Source organism: Orbicella faveolata, unplaced genomic scaffold (assembly GCF_042242905.1).
Source record: "Orbicella faveolata isolate gen_17 unplaced genomic scaffold, um_ofav_v1 contig_35, whole genome shotgun sequence".
Taxonomy (NCBI): domain Eukaryota; kingdom Metazoa; phylum Cnidaria; class Anthozoa; order Scleractinia; family Merulinidae; genus Orbicella; species Orbicella faveolata.
This window is the reverse complement of record NW_028301564.1, coordinates 4,240,856-4,255,000: the sequence shown is the minus strand read 5'-3', so window position 1 is coordinate 4,255,000 and position 14,145 is coordinate 4,240,856. Positions and strand designations below refer to the sequence as shown.

Here is a 14,145-nt window from a genome sequence, read left to right as displayed (position 1 = left end):
TTCGCCGTATTATTATCCTCCCGAACATGATAAGACCTCATAAAAGAACATCTTGGGTGACAGGAATTCCAGCTGGAGAATGTTAAGTAAACTTTACATTAAAACGATTTTAGTAAAGTTTTAATTTTCCTGTTAGATGCCTGTTAACTCTGTTTACCACGCGTAGGAGCCACGTCTATGCAGTCTTTATTTGTTTTATAAGAGCAAATGACATTGAAGTGCTTTCCCGCTTGTTCGCTGACATTTGGCAACTCAGTGTTGTTCAAGTGCTCGTGTGTTCGAAAAGGCAATTCCTCTGCTATCACGACCATTGGGCCATCTTTGCCATGTTTATGTTCAAAGCGCATCAGATGTACACCTCTGTAACTCTGTAATGGTGTAGCTTTCCCGTGTAAAATCGCCGATTTTATGCGTGGTGTCTGCGAAGAACGTACCGTGTGTCGGGTTGGTTTTTCGCTGCGTGAAAATTCTACCTTGGAAGCCTGGCGTTTTTGTGACATTAAGTTGTGTAACTACGAGTAGTTCGGCACAAAACGGCGTTAATTAGCCTCGGTTTATCTTTGAAAATTCTCAATTGTATTGAGAATTATTTTGGCGATGTCGGAATTGTATTCGCACTGTGAATCAACAACGACAATGTCTGAACTTTTCACACGTCTGGAGAAAGTTCCACCAAGGGTGACATAGTGTTGTCTCTACTTTGGCAATAGCTTGTAACCTTCACGTTCGCTTTGCTAGTTTTACTTTGCACAACAAAGCTACAAAAGCTAAACCGCTGAAATTGGTTCCAGGTTGCTTAGTGATATGAAATCATCGGCAGGTGGGGGACGTCTCATTAGATCTTTAATTTGCATACATATTGAAGATTCCCCTGTTTACAGAAGAGTTTTGCATGCAGAAACACCTTTATGGTGAAAATCACCTGCGGTTTATTCTAATAATTTTTAGATTTAGGGTTGAATTGTGCGAAAAAATTGTGAACTTGCGCGAGAAACATTTCGCGTTATGAGGCATTGAACTTTCAGTATTCTGTTATTGCGCAGATAATGTTTACCTTTTCTCCTGAGAAAAAAAAATCGGCGGATTTAATTGTTGCGATTTTTGAGGAATCTTGAAAACAATAAAGGAAACTGAAAAGTGACGAAAGTAAAAAGAAAAGCGTACGATAATTGTTGTCTGAACGTTGCGTGTATAATTCTGTGAAGTTTGTGGCCCTTCTTCCAGACAAAAACAAAAATCTCATTTGAATTGTTTTTTTTTTAACTTGTAAGTCTTTATAATATCATACGGAACCCGAAAATTAATGTCATCGAGGTTTTCGTAATGACACGAGTTTCAGGCTTTGAGTAGTTGTCAACACGACGAAGCAAAACTTAGTTTACCCCAGATTTCATAGTAATATGGAAAAGGCCGTTGATGATTGGCTAAGGACAGCCACAGGCATCCCACTCCTGCTGAGTCAAAATGCAAAGTTTGCTTGGCAACATCAGTATAAATGAATTGAAATTACCTTAAATCCAACCAGCGGTGGCTTAACATCACAGAAAACATCACAGTATTCCCAAAAAAGTTTAGAACGAAGAATTATGTAACCTTCCCATTGCGCGTCACAATGTGATTCTGGGGTGCCTGTGTTGTTGCTAAGTAACAAATGACGTATTGTATTTGGGGCTTTGTTTCTTCTGCATGTCTTGTGTGAGCGATGGGAAATCTCGTTAAACCTTTTGTTCATTATTTTTGTGGGGTGTTCAACTAATGTATATTTTTGTCTTTAATCCTGTGATAACAATATTTATACTACCAATCTAATTACATTTTCGGAGCTGCACAAAAATATTTATCAAAGAGGAAGGAAAATAGAATTTCAAATTTAAAAAAGCAAAACCAAACCAAAAAAAAAAAAACAGTAATGGGTTGACACCCAGAACAAAGGGAAGTGTGTAACAATATTAAATACGGTGACGGCTAAAACTGTAAACACAGAAATGTTTTCGTCCTCTCTACGTCAAAATCCCATTACTGAGGAATGAATTATTCATTTTTTGCTTAGAAAACCTCACTAGTTTTCGTGTCTACGAAAACAGCGGTACGATGTTATTTACTCAAAAAAATTGAAAGGAAAATTGTCTTTGTTTTGCAGACAAACACCGATTTGATCTGTCACATCAGTACATCCGGGGTACATGACATATCTTCATTTTCAAACTGACCTGAGAGCGAAGGTTGACAGAGTCGTTGTTGATTCGCGTTGCTATAGAGCGCGTTTCAGGCCTCCGTAACTTTGCTTGGCTCTGGTGGATTTGATTCCCCGTTATAATTAGAGAGGAAGCCTCTCAAGTGCTCAGGTAAGCGAAATTTGCACTAACTGAACGCTCGTTTGATTTAAGCTTCCCCGTAGAACACTTAAACTTACCGTAAATTTAAATTCAGCTTTGACAACCTTCGTCGCTTACTGTGTTTTCTAATTCTGTTTCTGTGCAGTTCTGTATTGTTTTTTGGTTACTGAATTTGGCGTCGCTCATGTCGATTCATGCACAGAAAGTTGATAACTCGCAATTCAATAAATAAATAAGCTTACATCCTAGTGACTATATTTAGCTGGTTTTGTGAGCCTTTGTTTGTGGCGGTTACGGTTCGATCTTTGTGCGACTGATGAAAATCAAGAAATATGCGTTCATTCGATCGTTCATCGCTCTGCGAAAATCGTTTGAATCGGTAAATGCTCTCTCCCTTGCAAAACCGCAAAGTTTAATGCAGAGCTTTAGATTCACGTTGTGTACGTTTTCATTTATTGTCGCGCGTAAACGTGAAGCTTAACGTGTGTGCAACTCAGCAACACATTGAAATGAATATGAAATTAGGTTTAATGACAGGCAAAATTTTCATGTTTAACTGGTTAAGTTACAAGATTTAAGATTTATATTTAGTTGAACAGTAATCTTTCAAGTTGTACATCTCAGGTTTATTTATTACAGCAGTGTTTGTGTGTTGTTAATCCCCTGGTTTGGTTTTCTTGATAATTGGTTTTTATTGTCCGGCTACAACGTTAAATTATTCCTTTTTGTGGCAATTCCCTGGGGGTCATTGACAATGATTTGTTTGCCTCGCTTGAGTAGGCGCGATCTCGTCCATAATATTTAATAGTGAAACCCTTAGGGAAATCTTATCAGCTGACAGCAATATATCAATTTGGTTAACTATACTGTGCTTCTATAATAACTTTTAAATTCTTTTTCACACGAACATATATTTTTCATACCCACGCTGGATATGAGCTTACGTATTTTTCTGCCGACATTAAGCCGAAAATATTCTTGTGTACATTTATAGATTACAGAGTTGAGTACATGTATTGCAGTTTAATAACGAATGTGACGAAGAATTGATTTATCAAATAGAATACCGTGTTAAAAAGCAGAGAATTTACTGTACTTTGCAATGGCGAAAGATAGTTCATTTAAAAACACTGTGAGTTTGTTGTATTTTATTTCCCATCAACACGCAAAACTGTTCTTAACAAATTTCAGCCGTGGGTATATTCCTAACATATTCTCAAAATTTCACCAATTTCAGCCTCAATATTTTTGAAACAAAAAATAATGTAGTGGTCGTGTAGCGTAATTCTTTCACAGAGAAGATTATTTTATTTTCAAAAGTATTACACCATAAAACCACAGGAAAGCTCACAAGAGAAAAAAATCAAAATGTAACGAGTCTTGGGATGTTGTGCGTCGCCATGGTGATGTAGAGATGGTTGTAAAATTTGCAAGGGCATAGTAATTGACCTTGCTTCACAATTTATTTTCTCAGAAAAACAAAATTTGGGTCTGTGGAATGACCGAGTTGAATATTGGCTGCAACACTACCAACTCCCTCCTTCATCACCACGGAACGATAACGTAAACTGAATCACTCTGAAGCCTCCAGATTTCAACATCGAGTCGAGTTCATGCGTAATTTTCCAAGCGTCGATTCAACAACTCTACCTCGCATCTCACAAATTGACTGCTTGCCCCAGAGTCGCGTGGATCCAGACGAGTTCGAGCAGAAGCGAAGGGCTGACAAAATAGAAGAACACAAAAATCAAGTCATGTCTCAAGCAGCCGCGTTGAAAGAACAGAGCTTTGGCCACAAACGGACTCAATATCCCTCGGGGGTCTTGCCTCCGATTTCACAGATATCCATGGGGGGAAGGCAGCTCCCTGCGGACGGAAGCACCCAGGGAGGCTTGAAACTTCCCCCTATTTCTCAAGTGAGCTGTCTAGGGGGATTCGTGGATGACAAACACGTAGTAGTGAAGCAATCAAAGTCTCGGATCCGAGAGACCGATTCTGACTTCATAAGGCTGTCCAAAGCAGGAGGTCAGAAGAATCTGCTCCATTACATAGAAGCTAATTCCACGCCGCGCGCGGACGCCACCGACGCGAGCGTGACTCCTCGCACGCGTTACCTTCCCGGGTTCACTTCGGAGGCAGACCCAAGATGGCGTCCATCCCACTGGTCGGACTTCTCGCGTCGAGGACAAGCCAGAAGCGATCACAGACTTATATGGAGGTAGATAAATGCGAGAACTGACTTATATAGAGGTAGATAAATGCATGCGAGAACTGACTTACCAACAAATGCTGGCGTAAAAAGCTTATTCATATGCTCTTCGACTGTTTCAAGATTTTCTTACTTGGAAAGTTTCATTGCCTTTTATTTTGATAAAGTAACAGTAGCCCGTTCTAACGAACAATAACTGAACAATATACCTGATTTTTGTCTCATTACGTGTAAAATATGACAAAATTGAGTGAATGATAAATATCTGTTCTTTGTATCAGAGTTTACGTGAAGTATTTCCTCCATCAATGCCCCGTCCGCGTATTTCAAATTTTAGGTTTCCCTTGGTCAATCTCCAGGACTGAATCAGTTTTATCTTGAGAAAATTTTATTTTTGACAAAAAATAACCTGGATTAGTCCCGCCTTCTCTTACCTCAATTCTTGTAGTTGTACGAGTTTACGTTTGAAATTCCATGTTTTATACCAGTGTTTATTCAAGGACGGGCGCTCAATCGACAAATTACGCGTTTTCTTTCGTCTAAATCACTGTACATTCCTATTAAGGTGGGTAATCTAAGGGCCGTTGTAGACAAATCAACGATAGCAGAACTCAAACAATTTCCTTGGTTAGTTTTTTTCTGAATATTATCCAAACAATGTACTGACATCTGCGGTAGACCGCGGCTGCAGTCAGTGTGATGGACTGGACGCCAGTCACAAGAGGTAGTTGTTCCACTAAATGGTTCAAGTTATTAAAAGTTTTTGAAAAATTAGATGTACCGATCAGGATGTAAATACTGTTTAAATAATAGATAAAATCATGTATGTCCAAGACGTTTACGTAATAAAATTACATTTTACATGCCAGAGGTGGAATTCGTTTTGTTGTCTTGAAAAAATTGAAGCTAGCCTCCTGAAGCGCGCGCAAAAAAAGTACGCGATACCAAACCTATATTTCTGTCTTCTTTTTTCCTTCTTATTGTGCATATCTTCTTTGATAGTTCAAACAGTTGTTTTTGACCTTGTTCTTTATTGCAAATAGTGCTATCATCTCTGTCATGCATTTGATTAGCAGGGTCAGCCCCTCACAAGCTATGATGAATTTAGGATTAACTCGAATTAACTTGTAATCATCTTGCCATGTTTCTTTGATTTTGCGTAAACAGCTGTTCATATTTCAGGCAATAAGAATTCTCTGTTATCCTTTTGATTTGCAGGGTTTACTGCTTCGCAAGCTTTGATTAACTTAGGATTAACTCGAATTAACTTTTAATCGTCTTGCCATGTTTCTTTGATGTTGTGTAAACAGTTGTTAAGCTTTCAGGTAACAAGAATTCTTACTGACTTTGCGTCACTTCACGCTACTTTGCATGCAAGCGACTTGCAATTGTTCGTTTCTTAGCAACAAACTAAAACTTAAATAGAAACTCAAGACACGATCTTAAATAAGACCGAGCTATGCTGATCTCAATTATTGGTTCACAAACTTGCCCCACATTGCAAAACAAAAACCAAAAAACTTTCCCCTAAGCCAGTCTTTACCCGCGAGGGCATCCTTCTTTTTCAGTCCCTGTTAGTCAGTCGAAGTCGATCAAACCGGTCATTGGCTTAATATTGTAATTTGGCTTAGTCGCGAATTGCCGCGTTTACATCGGTTTACGTGGTTGTTTTCCTGAAGAAATTCTGCCCAAATTCTGGATGAATAAATAGAGCATCGTTTGTTAGTCGTATTGCTTAAGTCCTGTCCACACTACGCTAGAGGAATTTGAAAACGCAGCTACGGTTAGGTCTACCGTTCACACAAATCCGGACCGAAAACGGAGCTTTTCGACTGAACGCTCTTCAAACTGGATAAATTTGAAAACGCTTGCTTTGCATTTTAGGGTGGATGGAAAACATTTTGAAAACGGAGCTTTTTGAAGACGATGACGTCACGATAATCACGTGATTTCCCTTCCCGAGTTTTCCTCAAACACCAATCCGAAATGACTGTTGATTTTTGCGTTTTCAAATTCCTTCGGCGTGGTGTGGACGGAAAACATTTGATGTGCTTTCAGAGTGAAACCTCCGTTTTCAAATTTCTCCGGTGAAGTGTGGATGGGGCCCTCAGTTTTAGTTCCGGGATATCACGTGACGCGACAGGTTTTAATGAATATCGCCGGAGTGCAAATGCAACTTCTGTCGTTTTTACGAAACCTGTGTCTTCTTGTGAGGGTGAATTCTTTGATCACAAACTTCAGAACCTAATGATGAAGTTAGCAAACTTACGGTTATCGAGCAAGGTACTAATTTCTACGCACATCTGAACTAAACAAGCCGAAGTTTTATAAGACTGCGAACGAAAAAAAATTAAACAAATGTAAATTTTGTAGCAAGCCGGCCCCCACAGCTAAACTTCAATATAATTGGTTCTGCTCTCGCTACTACCAATTAATATTTAGCTATTATTTCCTAGCGGACGCCGAAAATGTTAAGCACATCATTACAGGCCGTGCTATTCAAAACAACGCTTCGCGCATATATCATTAACAATTAATGTAACCAAATTACCTCGGTTAGATTGTTATCCATTGAAGAACGTCACGTTTTGTTGCGGGATGTAGTTTTAGTGGAAGTTACGTCATAATTGCGCTGATAAAACGACCGCAAATTATCGCGCGCGCTCTTTGTGTGAATTTAGTGATGAGAAAAAATGGACTACAACCAAATTTAAACGGTAAGTGACCATGAAAATTGAGATTTTATTAGGCTGTTGAGCTAAGCTTTAAATCTGAACGTGGTGAAGCGATGAAGGCATTACTTGAGAAGAAATGTTTTGTTTTAATCACAGCTTGTAATCACTAAGTCGGCAGATGGTGTTTATACATTCTGTGGAAATCTTTACCAAAAATTTAACGTTTGGTCCTTAAAATCGTAGACGCATGTTTACTTACATTTCTTGATTTTAATTGCATCAGTTCTAATCTTGCTTGATTTCAAGCGCTAATGAGCAACTTAGATAAATCTTTAATGGGAAACTTGCTGCTTCATTTTAATCGCATTTAGTTTCAGCCGCATCGTTTCTATAAAACTTCAAGCTTCAAGTTTGGCATAAAACCGTCCGTAATGTGTTTACAGTTTTTACAGTTTGCGGTCGCCAATTTTTTCCATCACTTGCCAAACTTAGATAAACATACTGACTTAAACTTCCTATGGAATAATTGATCACGTCTGGAGAAGTTTACATTTCCAGAACGCTCGCAAACGTTGGCCCAAGTTCATGAGATAACTTTCGTCTTATCAATAAATCAATCTCCTCAGGTCGTTTATTAGAATAACTGGTTTATAGAACGTTTGCTCGTAGTATTGAAATGGTGAAGCCCTTTTACAAGCCGTTGGACAGACCAGAAAACGAAGAAATATGGTATTGTTACTATGTTCCGAGTAAAAGAAAGGAAAGGAAAGACTCAAAACCAGTACAGCGAATTCCTATTTCACAAGTACCAGATTTAACAAAGGAGGCGCCAAAGGAAAGCACAGAATTGAAAGAGAAGAAGAAATTCATTCGCATTCTAGAGACCGACTCTAAATACGTGAAGTTGGCGAAAGCAGGAGGAAGAAAGAACCTTCTATGCTATCGAGAAAACGAAAGGAAGAACACGACACCAAAAGAGTATCAGGTACCAGAATGGTATTACCATGACGACGGTACAGACAAGGAAGTCGAACTAAGCGAGGAGGAGAAGTATAAGAGGTACAAAGTAACGTATGGAAAGCGAAGTTACAAGACGTTGATAAAATCGAAAGTGTACGAACGTCCGGATTACATGATTCATTTAGAGCCGGAAGAGTTACGACTCTCCTTAGGGGAGTCCGACCGGATTCCAGATCGTCCTATATTCGGGTACGATAGCTTTTCGATTTGGAAGCGGGACGAGGTGGAAAAATCGGACAAGCTTCCTTCTTTGGTGGAAACGGACGAGGGAAAAGAAAAGGATGACCACGGTTCGGCGAAGCTGGAAGCCCTGGTTAAGAGAAAGAAGAAGAAGAAGGTCAGGCTACCAGCGACTGTGAAAAACTCGCCGATGTCCGGCCACAGAAAGCTTGCTAGCTCCGCCGGTTACGCAACCCGATGGCACGAAAAGTGGTATGTCGAGGCTGTGCGGAAATCGTAAATAAAAAAAAAACTGTATAGCAAGGAGTTATTTAATATTCAAGCAAGTAGGTAGAAACTAAGGAGAGTTTCCACGGTGCATTTAACAAACAGGATATGACCAGCCTGGTCAATGCACCATTGTCTAGTGGGATACCTTCGCGCTGTCAAAGTTTTTTTCTCGTTGAGTTTTGTATATAGTTTTCTCTGAGTCAGTTTTTTGTTATTAGTTTGTCTTTCTGTACCGCGAACAATCGCTACGTGAAGCACAGCAACATACAGTCATTGAAGCTTTAAAAGCTCCAGACTTTTAACAAGAAACGCATAAAAGATTAAAAATACTGTTAAATTGTTTAACACCGAGTGTTTGGAATGCATGTGGATCTTCGATTTAAATCATCTTTTCACTTATTCTGAATCCAAGAATATCTTGTATACATCGATATTTCCTTCGACTAAGCCTGGTGAAATCGAAAGACAAACTGTAACAATAAGGTAACCTCTAGGTAGTTCAGTTAATCAGTGTTGTAAACATGAAAAAAAGAGTATGATATCAAAGTCAGCACAATCTACTGGAGATATAAATATTATTTTATCTTCAGATGAATGTAACGTAGAATGATTTCAGTGGGATAAAATATTAACAATTTCAGTCGTGTGATCAAATGATCCTCTCCAATTCAATACCGCCTCATCCCCAGGGCCTTCTCCTCGACGATTTTTTAAATGGCGGCTCGTCATGTAGTTCATACATATTTCACGTCAGTTTTCGCATGCTTGTATTGATGAAACCTTTCGTAAAGAATTGCTGACTTTAAACGTGCGGCTCTAGGAACATATAGAACAAAAACGTGCCGTTTGTCGCCATGGAGACAGACGGCAATTAAGTGAGATTGTGATTCGATCTCAACCGTGAAAAATTTGGCCTAGTTTTGTATACTTCTACATTCCCGGAGCTTTCGAGAGTTTTCGACTGTACACTGAATACGTGAAACGACGGGCAAATGATAACAAGAATTCATAAACAATGTTTGTTTGGTTTTCTATCTTTATGTAAGAAGTTTTAAAAGATCCGCTTTGCATTAGACGCATAATTTACAATGAGTCTTAGCCATGTCAAAAATGCAGCTAAAATTGGATCTCTTAACCACAAGTCGCGTACAACAATTCAGAGCATTCTTCAGGTCAAAATATTAGTTGAAACACAAAAAACCTAGCGCGTTCTAGGCTGAGCCGTGGAAAAAGCAGGAACAAAACATCCATTATTGCAAAAACGGGTTTCCCTGTAACAATTTCAACCAACGCAAACTGACTCAGAAAAATGGTGTAAAATGAAAAGTAGAACAAGGCAATTTGGCTAAAATGATTATGACCAACAGTGAGTAATATCACACGCCAAGACGAAATATCGCGCGAGTGTTTTGATGTTAGTTATTGAATGTTACTCAGCTCAAACTAAAGTTAATTGTTTTTGTTTAAAGTATTCTTAATTAACCGAACTTAAATTGAGGCGAATGAAAAGGAGAAGGAGAAGGCAATGCTTCGCCATGTAGAATGGAACAAAAGAAAACACTCTCTGTGATGAAAACAGCCAGGGGCAGGGTAAGATAAAACGAGGAGAAACTTGAAATCTTGTAAAAGGTCGATTAATACATTGAAATATGCAAGCTATTGTCAAAATTTGTAATTACCTGTAGGCTAAACAGTAAGAATTCAAAATATTGCGTCAAATATAAGAAATCATGGACGCAAAGGGTAATTGTTAATATAGCGAGAATGGAAAAGTTAGCCTCGATTAGCGCACACTATTCCTTTCAAACCGCTAGCTACTCGAGTTTTCAGAGCCGTTACTGCATGCTAGAGTAAAGAAGACAGTGTTTGCACTTTGTTCAAGAGACAATCATCGTGTCTTGCTTTGTCATAATTGCGCGCAAAAATCGAGATTCGTAGGGTATGTGTACCTCCCATATCGCACGCAAACGCTCTTACATATATATACGTTGTTTTACCGAATTATTGTGCAAAATATTGCATTGATTGTTAGTAGCTATAATTTTCAGTAGCCGGTGGTTGCGCTTGGTTGATAAGCGCCAAAAAGATGCCAAACAACTACCCACTCTCTCCGGAATAGTTCAGATTATTGTCCTTGACCTTACATTTTAATTTAATCCTAGATGCCTGGGTATCCGAAACTTGTTTTCATTCAGTATCAAGAAAAATGCTGAACTTCAACTGTGGGCGAGCTGGCGTAGCATCCTGGGTGGTGTAGAGAAGCGTTTATGACCATTTTGCACTGTTATTTCTTGCACGTGCGTTTAACAATATTGGCTTAGTGCATTACTAAAACTTCAAAACAACATTCTTCTTAATTAAGACGGCCGCTTTCAAAATAAAAGGTCGGAAGCCCGTCACGGTGTCAAATTTATTAATTTCCAAAGAAAGCAAAGTACTTGCTCTTTTTCGTTGCACACAAAATAGTAAGCACAAATATACTGTAAAGAATGGAGTGTTTCACTAAATGTAATAACATGGTCTTTAAAACAGTGGTTGCTATTTAAAGATATCGTAAAAATAAAATCGCGATTTAATATCCGGTGCCGTCATAAGAAATGTCCGGCCCACTTCACAGTATTTCAATTAATTACTGGCAGCGTCTGTCCACACTACGCCGGAGAAATTTGAAAACGCAGCTACCATCCACCCCAATCCGTCACGAAAACGGGGCTTTTCGAAAACGATGACGTCACGATAATCACGTGATTTCCCTGACCGAGTTTTCCTCAAACACAAATCCAAAATAACCGGTGATCGTTGCGTTTTTAAATTCCTCCGGCATAGTGTGGACGCAAAACATTTGATGCGCTTTCAGAGTGAAACCTCCGTTTAAAAATTTCTATTGCGAAGAGTGAATGTGGCCTTACTTTTCGAATGCGTCTTACAACTAAAACAGCGAATGATAAGAAACGACAGATAAGAAATTTCAAAGATCTAAAATTGTTATCAGTCATGTTGAAAAGACGCGGTCAAATATTCAATTGTTTCCATGTTCTTTAGTGACGCCGACTTGCAGAATATCGCAAGACCCAATATTACAATAATTCAGTTCCGTTTGCAGTTGATAAAATATTCTTTATTAATTTAAATAACGAAGCTAACCTAAGAACGTGCAAGAGAATGGCAGTGAAACTGCTTTGATGCTGTCTTTTTAAGTTTCAGTTGGCTTTAAATCTCGCTGTCAGCGTTGTCGAGATCGCCGCGTCGTTTTCCGATGTTCAAAAAGTAAAAGCAAGTAGAAGCGTTCATAATTAATGTATCTCGCCGAAATTTTATATTATCGCGATCAACGCAAATTATCACGATATTTAGAGAGTTCAAGATTACTTGCCAATTTTCCGGATATTTCTCTCTAATACATGAAAAAAGGCATTAAATATATGGCGATGTTTTACAGTTTCTAGCACTTTTAGCACGGTATTAAGTGCGCCCGCTCTGCATGGCTTTGGTATATATAACCGAGTGTGTTCCCGCCAAATTTTTTCCGCCACTGAAATGGTTGCTTCCTAATTTCTCGTTGAAAAAATGAGTTTACTTAGTTCTTTTTAATCTCAGTCGAATATTGATTATCATAATTTTGCCTAACGAACACTATTGATAATAACGTCTCAATTCTCAGATATATTTTCTCATTTCAGCCGTCAGTTAAAATTACAGCCCATTTCTCAACTATCATTAAATTCTCCATATTCTAAGTCACAGCTATCATAAAAATGCGTCATTGAGCAATTTTCAGGTCTCAGGCTATAAACCCCATTCATGTAGACACGCTTGTATTGATGTAGGTCAGTTCCGTAAAGAACTACCGACCGTAAAACAAACACGTGCGTTTTGGCGCCAAAGGCCAGGCCACAGTGATGAGATTGTGCTTCGGTCTTGACCAATTTGACCGAAAAATGGGACGAAATTTTTTCCGTCTATATTCCCGGGGTTCTCGAGAGTGTCTGACTGTACACTGATGTACCACTTCAGTAAAAAGCGTACGTGACCAAGATTTGAAACACAGCGTGTTGTTTTTGTCTTCATTCACAAAGCTTAAAAATCCGTTTTGTCTTTAACAGACGCATGCCAAAGGCCATATATACGCAGATCAGTAAAACTTAGAATTTTTTACGGCAAGCCGCAGTTAGCTACTCAAAACATAAGTCAAGTAAAAATGCTAAAACACAAGAAACTGTACAAACAAGTTTACTTGAAACAAGTTAAATAATACTGACCGGGAAAATCGGGAACCAGAGAAACGGGAAAATCTGGGTATAGTAATATGAGGTGGAACAGCAATATATTACTGGCCGAGACAAAATATGACAAATATTGTGCCAGTGTTTAGACGGAAAAACGGCTTATTCTTCTTATTGATCTAAAATAGACAAAAAAATGAAATAAATGAGAAGACAATATCTCTCGCAATGGGAAATTAACTCGAACAAAGAAAACACATTTCATCACATCAACAGAACAAAATATAACAAACGGAAGCAAGGTGAAAGTGTTGTTTGAATTTCCTACACGTTAGCACAAGATTTATTATATTGCGGCAAATATTTATTAATTAAAAGCAGTTGTATAACTTGTGGTAACCACACTCGTGTCTTCTGACAGATGCTCCCCTTCTGAATCCTTCTCCATTCCTTTTTTGAGTTTATCGAGCTCACGGAACGCAAGAGAAAAGAAACATTTTTTCAGTCGCACTTTGTAATAACTGCAAGCAATTTAAACGAAAGTTACCGGAGATTGTGTACTTCAGATCTCTTGCAAGAACGCTGTAACAGCATTGAGAACTTGCCCTAGTTCTTCTGACTAATCGCGCATTTTTGCTTGGTTGCGTCACAGGGTGCATTTTGGCGCCAAAACTCATACCGAAATCACGTTTCGCCGTTTCGCAGTGTAGATTTGCCCTTGACATTGCATTTGAATTTAATTCTGCATGCTTGTGTATCCGAAACTTGTTTTCATTCAGTATTGCGGAGCGAAGACGTCGTAGCGTCGCCGGTGGGTGTGAGCCGTTATAAGAAGCACGTGCGTTTTACATCAGCAATATTGGCTTAACGTGTTGTTTGAATTGCGTATTAAAAGTTTAAAACAACAATCTTATTAGTCAAGAAGATTCGTGTGTTTTGTATCAAGAGCCTCTCACTTCGTCAAATTTGCCAACTCGGAAAGAAGGCAAATATTTTTAGTTCTTTTTGTATTACGTCTAACCTGGCGCAAATATATTCTTGCACCCTTCACGCATTGTGATAATGTGGCCATTAAAGACGTCTTTTAGACATTTTAGTGTGTAATATTACAGTGTATTTTTACGAGTCTCTCAGTAGTTTGATAAGCCCGAACGGCAAGTCTAAATACACTGAAGTGATGAACTCGTAGAAATGTGCATCGAGACTACATACTATGATGCCTGATAAGAGAT

General features: G+C 38.7%; 2 protein-coding genes and 1 long non-coding RNA gene across 4 annotated transcripts in view; all 3 read left to right on the top strand.

Annotated features, from left to right (window-relative positions):
* The window catches only part of LOC110046651 (integrator complex subunit 13-like), a 16,273-nt gene extending 16,138 nt beyond the window's left edge, over positions 1-135 (top strand). For both annotated transcript variants that reach the window (XM_089272877.1, XM_089272876.1), the window contains exon 22: positions 1-135. This exon is cut by the window's left edge and continues 1,210 nt beyond it. The gene's annotated coding sequence lies outside the window, so the exon portion shown is untranslated.
* A 1,144-nt stretch (positions 136-1,279) lies between these two features.
* On the top strand, positions 1,280-5,413 carry LOC110046638 (uncharacterized). Its single transcript, XR_002296402.2, has 2 exons — positions 1,280-2,345; positions 3,811-5,413. It is a non-coding gene; the product is annotated as an uncharacterized LOC110046638 (long non-coding RNA).
* Positions 5,414-7,136: 1,723 nt separating this feature from the next.
* Positions 7,137-10,350, top strand: LOC110046613 (uncharacterized protein C7orf57 homolog). Its single transcript, XM_020752301.2, has 2 exons — positions 7,137-7,262; positions 7,847-10,350. Exon 2 carries the CDS (start codon positions 7,897-7,899, stop codon positions 8,698-8,700), a length of 804 nt encoding a protein of 267 aa, XP_020607960.1. The 5' UTR covers positions 7,137-7,262; positions 7,847-7,896; the 3' UTR covers positions 8,701-10,350.
* The last annotated feature ends 3,795 nt before the right edge of the window (positions 10,351-14,145 follow it).